This window comes from Hyperolius riggenbachi, chromosome 11, assembly GCF_040937935.1.
Source record: "Hyperolius riggenbachi isolate aHypRig1 chromosome 11, aHypRig1.pri, whole genome shotgun sequence".
Taxonomy (NCBI): domain Eukaryota; kingdom Metazoa; phylum Chordata; class Amphibia; order Anura; family Hyperoliidae; genus Hyperolius; species Hyperolius riggenbachi.
The window spans coordinates 3520719-3536754 of NC_090656.1; the positions used below are offsets into that span (position 1 = coordinate 3520719).

Below are 16036 nucleotides of genomic sequence, written 5' to 3' on the forward strand. Positions count from 1 at the left end.
TCACTGATCGGCACCATGTATACACTGACCCCATGCTTATCACTGACCGGCACCATGTATATACTGACCCCATGCTTATCACTGACCGGCACCATGTATACACTGACTCCATGCCTATCGCTGACCGGCACCATGTATACACTGACCCCATGCCTATCACTGACCGGCACCATGTATACACTGACCCCATGCTTATCACTGACCGGCACCATGTATACACTGACCCCATGCCTATCACTGACCGGCACCATGTATACACTGACCCCATGCTTATCACTGACCGGCACCATGTATACACTGACCCCATGCTTATCACTGACCGGCACCATGTATACACTGACCCCATGCCTATCACTGACCAGCACCATGTATACACTGACCCCATGCCTATCACTGACCTGCACCATGTATACACTGACCCCATGCTTATCACTGACCGGCACCATGTATACACTGACCCCATGCCTATCACTGACCAGCACCATGTATACACTGACCGGAACCATGTATACACTGACCGGAACCATGTATACACTGACCACATGCCTATCACTGACTGGCACCATGTATACACTGACCAGCACCATGTATACACTGACCGGCACCATGTATACACTGACCCCATGCTTATCACTGACCATAACCATGTATACACTGACCAGCACCATGTATACACTGACCCCATGCCTATCACTGACCGGCACCATGTATACACTGACCGGCACCATGTATACACTGACCCCATGCTTATCACTGACCATAACCATGTATACACTGACCGGCACCATGTATACACTGACCCCATGCTTATCACTGACCGGCACCATGTATACACTGACCCCATGCCTATCACTGACCAGCACCATGTATACACTGACCCCATGCTTATCACTGACCGGCACCATGTATACACTGACCCCATGCCTATCACTGACTGGCACCATGTATACACTGACCCCATGCTTATCACTGACCGGCACCATGTATACACTGACCCCATGCTTATCACTGACCGGCACCATGTATACACTGACCGGCACCATGTATACACTGACCGGCACCATGTATACACTGACCCCATGCTTATCACTGACCATAACCATGTATACACTGACCGGCACCATGTATACACTGACCCCATGCTTATCACTGACCGGCACCATGTATACACTGACCTCATGCCTATCACTGACCAGCACCATGTATACACTGACCCCATGCTTATCACTGACCGGCACCATGTATACACTGACCCCATGCCTATCACTGACCGGCACCATGTATACACTGACACCATCATTATCACTGACTGGCACCATGTATACACTGACCCCATGCCTATCACTGACCAGCACCATGTATACACTGACCCCATGCCTATCACTGACTGGCACCATGTATACACTGACCTCATGCCTATCACTGACCGGCACCATGTATACACTGACCCCATGCCTATCATTGACCGGCACCATGTATACACTGACCCCATGCCTATCACTGACCAGCACCATGTATACACTGACCCCATGCCTATCACTGACTGGCACCATGTATACACTGACCTCATGCCTATCACTGACTGGCACCATGTATACACTGACCCCATGCTTATCACTGACCGGCACCATGTATACACTGACCCCATGCCTATCACTGACCGGCACCAAGCTGCTTTCCCCAATGATACTCTCCTTCTTTCCCCCTCCTCACTCACTGTCAGACTCCTCACACAGCACAACAAGCTGCTTTCCCCAATGATACTCTCCTGCCTCCCCACTCCTCTCTCACTGTCAGACGCCTCACACAGCACAACAAGCTGCTTTTCCCCAATGATGCTCTCCTGCCTCTCCCCTCCTCACTCACTGTCAGGCTCCTCACACAGCACAACAAGCTGCTTTTCCCCATTGATGACCTCTTCACCTCGCTCACAGTACAAAAATTCTGCCCCTGTAATCTCTGTGCCTGATGCAAGTGTTTCACCTTGCTTCATGAGAACCGGCCCTGCTTTACCGCATCGGGCTCCTGGTGTCTGCGTGTATTTTGTTTCCACAATGATGATTAACTAGTTCTGTCTCTGTAGGTGACACCAAAGATCAAGAGTCAGGCTCATCAGCATCTGATAAAAGGTGAGCATCTCTGAGCTACTATGGTCAGAATCAGTGTGTGGTGTGTATCGCCCCCCCCCCCCCCCCCAATCACCTCCGGGTAATGCTACGCACACACGTTAAATTTTCTTTGCCCAGAATGATCTTTCATGGTGATCTTGAGAGACAATCTAGCTTGAACGCAGGTGTCCTCAACGTTGGCTGTTCCTCTTCAGTCATCCTCCATAATATATGGTTGGCCATTATTCTCAGCTCCCTCCAATCCTTTCCATAAAACTGCGAGGCAGGCAGCATATATGCAAAACGATTGTTAGACAGATGTCACCTGAAATACTCATGAACAGTTATTTCAGGCAATCAAACTCTGACGGTTGTATGTGGCTTGAAGCTAACATTCACTTGAAGGGAACCTAACTGAGAGGGATATGGATGTTTCCTTTTTAAACAATACCAGTTCCCTGGCAGTCCTGCTAATCTCTTTGGCTGCAGTAGTGTCTGAATCACACACCTGAAACAAGCATGCAGCTAATCCAGTCTGGCTTCAGTCAGAGCACCTGATCTGCTGCATGCTTGTTCAGGGGCTGTGGATAAAAGATTGGGAATCGGCCTTTGATGTGTGGGCAGCTGACAGTTCTCTCTCTGATCAGATTGGATTAGACAGAGATCTGTCTCTCGGTGGACTCTGCCCATCACCGCCAGATGTGTGGCTACCCTACCTGTATTTGCCTCTTGCAGCTCGGGAGGGGTCCTGAGCTGGCTGGCCCATGGACTGGGTAAAGTGGTCCCTCATCCAGTGGACAGTCCCGTTTTATCCCGAGCCAACAACGAGGTAGCGGTGCCTGTGGTAGAAGAGGTATGACATTTCTATGTTATTTATTATAATGTTTATTGTAATTCAGGTTTAATGATATAACTTGTTTCCTGTTGCAGAAACCAAAGCCGGTGATTGAGCCAGGTAAGGCGCACAGGAAGTGGTGGGTGTGGTTTGGGCAGAGAGGGGCGGGGCATAGAGTTTAGGGGTAGTTCCTTACAAACTCTAGAACAATCCAGGACCCAGTGATGCCACCACATGGAGAGTGATAAGAATGTTCTGTTAGGGGTTGTTGGAAGTCACAGAGGGACATCTACCAGTTTCTGCTCTCCAGAGGAAACGCATGCCAGGCATGATGGGACTTTATGTGGCATAAATACAAAATAAATACACGTTTATTAGAACAGACCACCCCAGTATTGGAATAGAATTGGCCGTAGCTATTTATTGCGGTTTTACTAGAATTATTTTTCTTAAATAAATTGAAAGATAACTTTATTCAACAAATATCATCAAATATAAACGTATTGATCAAACCATTAAACCAATCTTAATAACAAATCAGTTAATAATCAACTTCAGTTCATGAAACTTAGCCTGCCCACCACCGTGGGGACTTTTACCGCCAATAAAGGCAATAGCCTACGACAGTCGGGGTAATTAGAAATCCAAAAAGAAACCAGGAAAGGGAGGAGGGAGGGGGACTGCGGCTTGCAGGGCCGGTTCAAGTAACAATAGGGCCCTAGGGCAAAATTAGCCTGGGGGCCCCCCAACAGACACCCCCCGACCAAAAATCGTCATTAGAGGCCCTTTGTTGCAGCCAAATGTCCCTCCTGGGCCCCTGAGCTGGCTGCTGACCCTCCCCCAATCACCTCCCAACTTAACAGACTCTGCAGAGTCCCTGGGGAGCAACAGTTAAGATGGGGAGGGACAACTTGGGGGCCCCTACAGGCTCTGGGGCCCTGGGGCAATTGCCTATTTTTTCCTATGGTAGCTCCGGCCCTGGCGGCTTGTCCTGACAGACAGTCAGGCTTTGTTCACAGGTCTGCTTTAATATGAGAACTCAGAGAAGTGTGATTGGATCAGGCAATCAATAGGAAAACCATTTAAAGAGACTCTGTAACAACATTTTCAGCCTTATTTCTTCTATCCTATAAGTTCCTATAGCTGTTCTAATGTGCTCTGTCTAACTGCAGCCTTTCCTAGTTGCACAGTGGCTGTATTATCTCTGTTATATGATCTAATCTTCTTTCCTCTGTCGGGCTGAGGCAGTCAGGCTGGAATGTGCAGGGCTGCTTGTGATTGGATAGAAGCTATACACACCCTCTCCAGGCCCCCTGCACACTCTGTATGACTCACACATTGAGCTACTCTCAGCCTATCACTTGCTATGTCTTTTGTTTGTAAACACTGCATATAAATGGCAATTACAAGCCAGGATTGCAGCAGAGAGTGGCAGAAACAGCACAGAGGGGCCCAGGAGAACATAATGAATAGAATGGTATGCTTTTTATAGTAAGAATTTTACAGTACAGATTCTCTTTAAAATTTCTGACTACTGATGTTCATAAAGCCCACCAATCGGGCAGGGAATAGTGACAAGGGGGCGGGGCTTTGTGGAGCGTACGCTGACAGGTGGTTTAAAGAGGAACTTTAGTGAAAAGGGGGAAAAAAAATCAATACATTGCAAAGTAAGTATTAAAAAACAGAAGATAGATGAAGGAATGATTGATATTCACCATGTCATTTGTTCATACAGTTTGATCCACAATCAGCCTGCTGGTCATCATCTTTACTACTGGCAGACATGAAAAAAACAGACAGCACTATCTGTCATTAACTATAACCACACCCCCTAACAATGCGATAGGCTGAAAGGTTGTTTTTTTTTTTATAGATATACATATGCACAGAGGTACAGTGGGTTGCAAAAGTATTCGGCCCCCTTGAAGTTTTCCACATTTTGTCACATTACTGCCACAAACATGAGTCAATTTTATTGAAATTCCACGTGAAAGACCAATACAAAGTGGTATACACATGAGAAGTGGAACGAAAATCATACATGATTCCAAACATTTTTTTACAAATAAATAACTGCAAAGTGGGGTGTGCGTAATTATTCAGCCCCCCTGAGTCAATACTTTGTAGAACCACCTTTTGCTGCAATTACAGCTGCCAGTCTTTTAGGGTATGTCTCTACCAGCTTTGCACATCTAGAGACTGAAATCCTTGCCCATTCTTCTTTGCAAAACAGCTCCAGCTCAGTCAGATTAGATGGACAGCGTTTGTGAACAGCAGTTTTCAGATCTTGCCACAGATTCTCGATTGGATTTAGATCTGGACTTTGGCTGGGCCATTCTAACACATGGATATGTTTTGTTTTAAACCATTCCATTGTTGCCCTGGCTTTATGTTTAGGGTCATTGCCCTGCTGGAAGGTGAACCTCCGTCCCAGTCTCAAGTCTTTTGCAGACTCCAAGAGGTTTTCTTCCAAGTTTGCCCTGTATTTGGCTCCATCCATCTTCCCATCAACTCTGACCAGCTTCCCTGTCCCTACTGAAGAGAAGCACCCCCCGAGCATGATGCTGCCACCACCATATTTGACAGTGGGGATGGTGTGTTCAGAGTGATGAGCAGTGTTAGTTTTCCGCCACACATAGCGTTTTGCATTTTGGCCCAAAAGTTCCATTTTGGTCTCATCTGACCAGAGCACCTTCTTCCACATGGTTGCTGTGTCCCCCACATGGCTTGTGGCAAACTTCAAACGGGACTTCTTATGCTTTCTGTTAACAATGACTTTCATCTTGTCACTCTTCCATAAAGGCCAACTTTGTGCAGTGCACGAATAATAGTTGTCCTATGGACAGATTCCCCCACCTGAGCTGTAGATCTCTGCAGCTCGTCCAGAGTCACCATGGGCCTCTTGACTGCATTTCACCGCTCTCTTTGTTTGGCCTGTGAGTTTAGGTGGACGGCCTTGTCTTGGTAGGTTTACAGTTGTGCCATACTCCTTCCATTTCTGAATGATCGCTTGAACAGTGCTCCGTGGGATGTTCAAGGCTTTGGAAATCTTTTTGTAGCCTAAGCCTGCTTTAAATTTCTCAATAACTTGATCTCTGACCTGTCTGGTGTGTTCTTTGGACTTCATGGTGTTGTTGCTCCCAATATTCTCTTAGACAGCCTCTGAGGCCGTCACAGAGCAGCTGTATTTGTACTGACATTAGATTACACACAGGTGCACTCTATTTAGTCATTAGCACTCATCAGGCAATACCTATGGGCAACTGACTGCACTCAGAGCAAAGGGGGCTGAATAATTATGCACACCCCACTTTGCAGTTATTGATTTGTAAAAAATGTTTGGAATGATGTATGAGTTTTGATCCACTTCTCACGTGTACACCACTTTGTGTTGGTCTTTCATGTGGAATTCCAATAAAATTGATTCATGTTTGTGGCAGTAATGTGACAAAATGTGGAAAACTTTAACTAGCAAGCCACTGTAGACACTGGTTGCTTGGCAGCTGTAAACAGCTGTTATTTCCTACAATGCAATGAGGCTCACAGACAGGAAATTGTCAGGACCATGGTCATGACATCACACTTTGGGAGGGGTTTCACCACAATATCAGCCATACAGACCCCCCCCTGATGATCTATTCCACAAAAGGTAGAGATTTCTCATGGGAAAGGGGGTGTCAGCTACTGATTGGGTTAGAGCACCTCTTTAACAATGATTTCCTTTCTTCAGCACTAGAAAAGAAGATAGAAAATGGACCCACCGAACAAACTGACAGGTAATCCAGAGCACTAATGTACTCCTCAGAGTGAGGCAAACATTTACTGTAACCGGTTACAATTCACCATCCACCAGTTCATATAGACAGCGCTCTATCATACAGCCCAGTGACTCCGCTCTACGAAGCCTCCAATCCACCCAGACAGGGCCGGTTTAAGCAACAATGGGGCCCCAGGGCAAAATAAACCTGGGGGGCCCCCCAACAGATACCCCGGAACAAAAATCGGCATTAAGGGACCTTTTTTGCAGCTGGTAAAGTCAGGGTGTGAAGCCCCAATCGGTCGGAGCTCCACATTCTGGCTATCCCAGCCTGCAAGGGGTTAAAAAGTTTCAGGCAGGGGGACCCCACATAATTTTTTTTTAAAAAATTCCCACACTCTAAACATAAAAAAAAAATTGGGAAAATAGGAAAAAATGCCAGGGATCTTCATACAGCCATATTGCGGCTGTATAGCGATCCCTGGCCAAATCGCTGCGGCTGCGTATGGACCCCCTGGAAACCCCGTCAGGAAATTTATTGCGCTTTCTTTTGATGCATGTAAAATTACACTACCGTTAGGTACTAAAAGTGACATTTACCGCATTTAAAAGTATACTTTTTTCCTTTGAAACTTTAAAATCGATTTTCTCAAAAACTATAAGGTCTTTTTGAAAAATTGTTTTTTTTCCTCTTATTCCCAATGATCTTCTTAACATATCCTGCAAATTTAGGGTTTCTAGCATTTAAGGTGGATTTGCTAGTAATCATTAAATTCGGCAGGTTTTTAAATATGTGTTTTTTTTCCTTTGAAACTTTAAAATCGATTTTCTCAAAAACTATAAGGTCGATTTGAATTTTTTTTCCTCTTGTAGCCACTGGGGGCCCCTATAATCTCTGGGGCCCTGGGGCAATTGCCCCCTTTGCCTCTATGGTAGCGCCGGCCCTGCACCCGGAGCATGGAAAACAGATGCCAGGATCCCCTCAACCTTTATGTATGACCCTCTGCAAGATGGTTCCACAGCGCTTCTGGGGTATTGAGGCCGCCCACTGCCTATCACGGAATCTCCACCTCAGCTCCACTGTTCATCGGTCTTCATATGGAAATCGCCTCAAAGATAAAAGTCGCTGTCAAACCGTAACAAGTATTATGTAAAAAACTAGAAATAATCCCACCCATTTAAAACAGGCACTAGGGATTGGCCAGAACCCTCCTCAGCCCCTCTTCCCACCTCCCCCCCTCCCCCACCACGACCGCACTCCCGAGTGCACACAACAGCGGCGCACATGCCCGCCCCCCCTGGGCATCCGTTACCATGTGCTGTCCCAAGTCCGCCTGCATGCCACACATAAGCACTGGGAAAATCCCACGGACACAGGGACAAAGGAGGATGCAGAGACACAAAGATTATTATATAGGATCTACACTCACATACTCAAACACGCTTAGAGTTTTTACAGGCTCGACCCTCTACATAGGCCGCCTGGCTGGCTCCTGTTTACCTCTTATGTCCTCGTTGGAGTGTACATACCTCCTGATGCTGAGGCCAAATCCGCCCTGCGGGTCCTCAGCGAGACCATCTCACAGTGGGAGATGTCTCTTCAGGACTCTCTGTTCATCGTCATGGGCGACTTTAACAGGGCCAACCTTCGCCAGGAGATGCCACGCTATCACCAGCATGTAGCCTGCCCCACTAGGGGCCCGAACACCCTCGACCACTGCTACACGGCACTGAAAGATGCATACAAGGCGGTGCCAGGGGCGGCTCTTGGCTCCTCAGACCACTGTATTATACATCTTATCTCAACTTACAGGAGGCGCCTGGAATCGGCAAAACCAACCCTCAAGTCTACCAAAGTGTGGTCAGACGAGGCCAAGCTCCGACTCCAGGCCTGTTTTGACTGCACGGACTGGAAGTCCCTGGAAGCGCCATACCTGGACGATTGGGCAGATAACGTTGCCTCATATATCAGGTTCTGTGCGGACTCTTGTGTACCATCCAAATTCTTCAAGGTCTACCTGAATAACAAGCCGTGGTTCTCCAACAAACTACGGCAACTGAGGAAGCACAAAGAGGTTGCACACAGGTCCAGCAACCACGAGGATTACTGAAGGGTGAGAAATTACCTAAAGTGAGAACTGAGAGCTGCCAAAAAGGAGTACGCTGAGAGGTTGAGGCACAAACTGCGCTCAAATGACCCACGGGCTGTATGGAAAGGGCTCAAGGCTGCCACAAACTACAAGCCCCCCCCCCCAACAGGCACCACCCAGCACTGAACTAGCGGAAGATCTTAGCAAATTCAACTGCAGGTTGGAGGGTCAGGCAATACCTGGAGAGCACCTAGCAACACCTACTCCCCCTCCAGGCCCTACAAACGAAGCCACAGACCAACTCCCCCCCCCCCCCCCCCCCTTGGTGGTGGGGGAGGCCGAGGTCCTGCTCCTCCTGTCAACACTAAATGCCAGGAAAGCCTCTGGCCCCGACGGTGTGTCCCCTGTCTGCCTGAAAACCTGCTCTCGGCAACTTGCTCCCATCCTCTCCTCCATCTTCTCCAGGTCACAAAAGGAAGGCAAGGTCCCTGCATGCTTCAAAAGGTCTATTATCACACCGGTCTGCAAGAAGCAGGGTGTTTCCGACCTTCAGGCCCGTGGCACTGACGTCCGTCATCATGAAAACCCTGGAGCGTGTGGTCCTATCCATCCTGAAACTCTCCACCTTGCCACTCCTCGACCCCTACCAGTTCGCATACAGGGCAAACAGGTCCACGGATAATGCCATAAACATCTGCCTGGAGCTCATGTACAGTATGACCACCTTGACAGACCAGACGTGTATGCCAGAATACTACTCCTGGACTTTCGCTCGGCCTTTAATACCATCTGCCCATGCATTCTCCAGGATGATCTAACTGCACTTGGTGTCCACCCCGACCTACGCCTGTGGATCACGGACTTTCTCACCAACAGGACACAAATCGTCAAGTTGGGCGATATCCACTCAAAAATAATGACAACAAACACTGGTGCACCACAAGGCTGTGTCTTGTTGCCGCCATTGTTCTCCCTCTACATGAACAACTGCAGATCCTTGGCAGACTCTGTTAAGGTCATCAAGTTTGCCGATGACACCACCATTGTCGGCCTGGTCACCAAGGATAATGCCCAGGAGTACTGTCAGCAGGTGGAGAGAATCTGCCAGTGGTGTAGGGAGAACAGTCAGGTGCTAAACACGACAAAAACTGTTGAGCTAATCGTAGATTTCAGGAAGGCTGTCTCTCCCCCACCTCTCATCTTTATCGACGGCATGGAGGTTGCGAGAGTACCATGCGCTCATCTTCTGGGCACCAGGGATGAGCAGAAACTACGACAGTGCGAATTTACGCATCGTAGTTTGCATCTACGCATCATAGTTTGTAGGCAAAGTTGCAGAACTACGCTTACGAATTTACGCGTAGCGAAGTACCGCTACACGTAGCTTACGCTTACTATGCGTAGTTAACATGTGTATTGCGTAGTGAACTACGTATGCATTACTCGTGTCTATTTTTCCGCATATCATTGTATGCGTACAAATTTACGCATTGGAAAGGGGAATGTAGGCATAGAAGAGTTCCCGGGATAAGCATCTAAAGAGGAATTAATGCGTAAAATTTTCTGCATACAGGCATAAGCATCCGCATACACTACGCTTCACACTACGCATAATTGCGTATCTTAACACGTATTCTACGAAAAGCATACGAAGCGAATATTTGATTTTGAAGCCGTAGTTTGGCAAAGCGTAATTGCGTAAAACTTAGTTCCAGCGTAGCAAAGTTGGCTGACTACGACCATCCCTGCTGGGCACTACCATCTCCAGTGACCTCAGCTGGAGAGCCAACGTCACTGCTATCCAGCGGAAAGCCCAGCAGAGACTCTACTTCCTACGCCAACTGAGGAAATTCGGCATGGCCCAGGAGGTCCTAACAAGCTTCTACTCCGCCACCATTGAATCGATTCTCTGCTCTTCCATCTTGGTCTGGCATAATGGCACCAACGACAATGACAAGTACAAACTACAGAGTGTCATCAGGACGGCGGAGAGGATTATTGGGAGTCCCCTCCCTTCACTTGCCCACCTACACAACACAAGGCTGCGATGTAGGGCACTGAGGATCACAAACGACCTTTCCCACCAAGGCAACCGCTATTTTAATCTGCTCCCATTGGGCCGGAGGCTTCGGCCCATCTCAACAAGGACTGCTAGACACATGAACTCATTCTTCCCCTCGGCTGTCAGCCTCCTAAACTCCCACCAAAATCTCCCATCAGCACTCCCTCTTCCATCAAGGACCACAGCCTGAGCTGTGACACTGCCAATCAATTGACCATCCCTCAGGTCTGACTAACTCTATTTGGGATTGGATCTGTGTGTGGTCAGGAACCACAGGATGATCTGTTATGATAGAACAATGTCAACGGTTATTGTTGTTCCTCTGCTTGATGTCCTTTGCATGCTTGTGAACCTATTATGTATGTCTTGTTCAGGGCCGGCCCGCTCATGAGGCGGGGTGAAACTTTTGCCTCAGGCGGCAAATTTCCAGGGGCGGCACCCGCCCGTCCGTGGGTGCGGTGAGCAGGCCGCCGAGCTGGAGGGGTAGCGGGCAAGACGGGGGTATTGGGCCTAGCGGCGGGGAGGGGGGTCGGACCCCCTCCCTCCCTCGCCTGGGTCCCCCGTCCTCCGCTCCCCTCCAGCCTTAAATAGAAGCAGCCGCTACTCGTAAGAGGCACAGGCGGGGAGGACTCACCTCTTCCTCGTTCCAGCGTGCGCTCCACTGACGTCACTTCCTGCAACGCTGCAGGAAGTGACGTCAGTGGAGCGCACGCTGGGAAGAGGTGAGTCCTCCCCGCCCGTGCCTCTTACAAATAGCGGCTGCTTCTATTTAAGGCTGGAGGGGAGCGGAGGACGGGGGCCCCAGGTGAGGGGGGGGGGGGGGGAGGGGGGTCGGTGGCAATTTTTTCAAAATTTGCCTCAGGCGGCAAAAAGTCTAGGGCCGGCCCTGGTCTTGTTCTTGAGCTACGTATTGTGCCAAATCCAATTCCAGGCATAACCCTGTTATGCTTGGCGAAAATAAACGATTCTGATTCTGATTCTGAAACTCCTGATGCCAACCCGGCACTCCATCCTAGTTCCATGTTTACAGTACTCACCCTACTGGTTTTGTCACTTCCTGTTAAACATCACGCCCCTGATGAGTCACAGAAAGTGACGAAACCGCTAGGGCGGGTACTGTGGAAACGGAACTAGGATAGGGATCCTGGTAACAAGCTAATCTACTGAGCTGCTGGTGGATTAAAGGCTTCCTAGAGCTGAATCACTTGTTCACTGGACTGTTTGATAGAGCGCCGTCTATATAATCTTTTATATGGGCTGTATATTTTAGAAGCGCACCACCTATCTTAACCCTGATTGTCAGTGTCAGTGCAGTGTTTTTATTTGTAGAATTCGCCATTTTCTTATTTGACTGGACTAAAATGTATACTATGGCTTGTCACTTCCCACCCGGCTACCTAGTAAATTAGGACCTGTTTCTTTCTCTCTCCCTCAGCCCTCTCCCAACGATCCTCCCATCTCCCTTGCTCTCATTCTCCTCCTCTCTTCCCCCTCCCCCCCCCCCCCCCCCTTCCGCCACCCTTTTCTCCTGGCTCCATTTTTGCATCAGATTTAATTTTACCTTCTTTGTAAGTCAGAACATCTTGTTACTTGCCATGAGCACTGTTCCCCTTTCTGCGTGATTGGGAAGTTTCTCACCTTGCCCCTTATCTCACGCCCTCCCTGCAGCTCCTCTCTGGGTGTTCTGTCCTGGTTGTCTCATGGATTGGAGAAGGTTGTTCCTCAGCCAGCCTATGCTCACAGGACAAGCATCGGCAGTGGCCCAGAACCAATAGCCGCTCCTGTAGAGCAGGTAAGAGGCCTCGCCATGATCTAGAATATCCCCCCTCCTGCAGTCATTGGGTCAGTTTCTACTACACCGACACAAGACCCATGCCGGCACCTGCACTTATTCAAGTACGCACCACCCTGTAGCCCTGCCATGTATGGCTATAAAGATTCGGGTGTGCACTACAGAAAATTGCAGCATGCAGTCCAGAATCGCACCTGCAATCGATTTGGATGGCCTGTTCATGTCTAAATAGGCAACAGTTCCCTGTTCAGCTCACGCGGGCAAATGCTGAGTAATCGCTGGTAGTGGAAACCAGGGCTGTGGAGTTGTAGTCGGGAGTCTGAGTCGGATGATTTTAGTACCAAATCCACAGACCTGATAAGTATTTGACGTCGGAGTCTGAGCCGTTTTGGGTACCTGGAGTTGGAGTCAGTGGTTTCCTAAACGTCGGAGTTGGAGTCGGATGATTTTTGTATTGACTCCACTGCCCTGGTGGAAATTGGCACTACCAGGTGAGGAGGGAGACAGTCAAGACGCCATAAGAATGTCAAAATGTTTCTACATGGGTTAATTAATAAACCTACATCCAACTGGCTGTCATAACTGCAACTAACTGTCATCCCTTTTCCACCAGAATTTACCAGTGGAAGAAAAGTCGTCAGAGAAGGTGGAAGGTGAGCAAAACTTTTCTGAGAATGATGAGAAGAAGAGTTACAGGGGGGTGGGCTTAGGAGTATTATTCCCATTTTTTTCTTACCAAAAATTTTGTAGACAGTTTCTCCTACCCAAAAAGCTATGCACAGACTAGATTTATAGTTGGTCATAAAAGTAATTCAGTTTGCGCAGCAGTCCTCGGATACTCTTTGGGTTCTGCCGAGTGGCATTCCCTGTACTATGGAGTGGGGGAGGATGAGCAAGTTTATCGATTGACCTGGGCTGACACATCTGATATGATTCTGCAATCAGGGAGACGGCACGGGATCCCCTTTATGTGAGACCCCTGCCTCCAAGCATATTTGTAGGCCACAGGTAGTTCTAGATCCTCAGAAAGACTTTTTGTGGTCTCTACAGGAAATGCAAGAGGAAAAGAGGCTTCGCCCCGAGCCATTGCAACGTGGATTATAAAAGTCGCTCAGCAGGCCTATAGGGTTAAGGTGCTGCATCTGCTTGGTGAGATAATGGCTAGGGCCAGATTTATACTTAGAGCTTTCCTAGGCCAAGTGTCCTGTGCTCCTTCCCTCCATACATAGCTCATTTCCCTCTGTGTGCAGCAGCTCCACCTTATGTGTACAGAGATCTCCATCTATGCACCGCAGTCCCTTCTAGAAACATCAGCCATCCACCTCCATGTTCTGTCCTCCATGTGTTTTATGCCTCTCCTCCAAAGCCAGTCTCCCTTGTGCAGCAGCAGAACTCATCCTCCATGTCCAACAACCACTCGCCTCCCTATGTTCTGTCCTCCATGCCTTTCTTTCAAGGCCAGCCTCCCTTGTGCAGCAGCAATACTCATCCTCCATGTGGAGCAACCACCCTCCTTTATGTTCTGTCCTCTAGGTGTTGTATGCCTCTCTTCCAAGACCAGCCTCCTTTGTGCAGCAGCAATACTCGTCCATGTTCTTTCCTCCGTGTGTTTTTCACTTCTCCTCTATGGCCAACCTCCCTTGTGCAGTAGATGGGCAGCAACTCACATCCTCTGTGTACAGCTCCCATATTCAGCAGATCCCTATTCCATGTGCAGCCCCCTTTCCCATGTGTAGATGCCCCATTCTCCCATGTTCTGCAGCCCTTTTCTCTCTTGTGCAGATCCCCCCCCCCCCCCCCCATTCCCTACGCAGCCTCTCCATAAATAGCATCACCCTGTGTGGCATTTGCAGAAATCTGGCCCTGATGACAGCACATTCAGAACTGCCTCTCTGGCATTTTTCCAAGTTCACTCCAAGCACCATATGCCATATAAACATTTACTATATAAGCATAACTTCAATGCATATTGTTATACTGTATCTCATTATGGGGTGGTCTTATGCCTTACAGTCACCTCAGCAGTTATAGCAGTCTGTAAGTTATCTAGAGTGAAACATGATTAGCGTCTCTGCACACCAGAGGGACCAGAAAAATGGGACCATTTATGATTTGTCCTTAATTCTTTCCTTGGTGCATCTCCATGGCATTCAGGCCACTCCTTAATCCAGAATTTCTAGACCATGCCTTGTATCAGGGATGTAGAAGAGTAGAGTAGAAAGCATGGCGTCATTAGTGTCCTCCTCCTTTCGGTGCCCCCTTCCTGACAGTACCCTCATTAATGCTCCCTTTTATGCAGTGCCCAGTAATGCGGAGAACACGCTAATTGATAGGGATGCTCACCGTGTTCCGCGGAATTCCGTTTTCCGCGATTCCGGACGGAATTTGATGATTCCGTTCTGTCGCATTGGAACTGCCGTGGAGCTATAGCGGAAATTCCGCAGAACGTTGCGTAATTCTGGCGGAATGCGGAATTTTATTTCGTTCGCCAATCACAAGAAAGCCCTTAGAAGAAGTTTTAACAGGATTTCTCCCAGGGATGCTTTCAAGTCGGAGTAAGGATGATCCGGCAGAAAAAAATCTCTCTAATGCCCAGCAGAGGATGGTTTCAATCCATCAACCTCTGGGTTATGGGCCCAGCACACTTCCGATGCGCCACTCTGCTGCGACGGAATTTAGCGCTGGCGTAATTCCGTAATTCCGGCGGAACGGATTTTGCTCTTTCCGATCATCCCTACTAATTGGCGTGTATACCTCAACTTAGTGTCTCTCTCTAATGTTCTCTTCTCCACGTAAGCTCTTATTTTGCATACCCTGATATGATGGCCACGTCACATGACCATCGGTCAGAGGAGAGCTCGGTAATGAGAGCTAGCAACGTTAGAGAGACCCACTGATGTAAGTTATACACCCCATACTGTTGCTCCATCCTCGGCTCTCAGAGGTGACTCAGGGTAACTCATAATGATGAGGATAAGTGGAGAGAGGGCTATAACGGCTTCTTTTCTCCAGCCAAAAGCAACATAGTGGCAAGGTTTTGCCATCCAGTACCAAAAAGACTAGAGGTGTATTAAACAACAAGTGACACCCATGCTAACCTAGAAATAAAAAACACTTATATAAGTAGATAAATACTAGTTTTACTTACATAACAGATGTATTGCACTGTCCACATTATGATTCCTGTGAATTTTAAAAAGGAAAAGCAGAGAATCCTATTCTAGACAGTTTCCATCTTGGTTACCTTACAATGAAGCTAATCCTGACATCATTTCCTCCCTCACTCTTTTTTTCTCCTCTTGCTAATTGTGTATTCGTTACACGCCCACCTCCTGGAGTCTTTAGACACTCCCACTGAGGCCTATACTAGGAAGTGCACTGTCTTATGTCAT

The 16036-nt window shown here is 48.2% G+C and overlaps 1 protein-coding gene across 8 annotated transcripts in view; it reads left to right on the forward strand.

The window, feature by feature from the left end:
• Positions 1-16036, forward strand: part of CNGB1 (cyclic nucleotide gated channel subunit beta 1) — a 166669-nt gene that overhangs the window by 20409 nt on the left and 130224 nt on the right. For 7 of the 8 annotated variants that reach the window (XM_068261143.1, XM_068261140.1, XM_068261144.1 and 4 more), the window contains exons 4-10: positions 2084-2129; positions 2844-2961; positions 3039-3063; positions 6674-6719; positions 12521-12644; positions 13258-13297; positions 13695-13793. In XM_068261143.1, the coding sequence (XP_068117244.1) occupies positions 2084-2129; positions 2844-2961; positions 3039-3063; positions 6674-6719; positions 12521-12644; positions 13258-13297; positions 13695-13793 (498 nt within the window). The remainder of the gene's footprint in view (positions 1-2083; positions 2130-2843; positions 2962-3038; positions 3064-6673; positions 6720-12520; positions 12645-13257; positions 13298-13694; positions 13794-16036) is intronic. The other variant, XM_068261145.1, reaches the window with a different exon arrangement.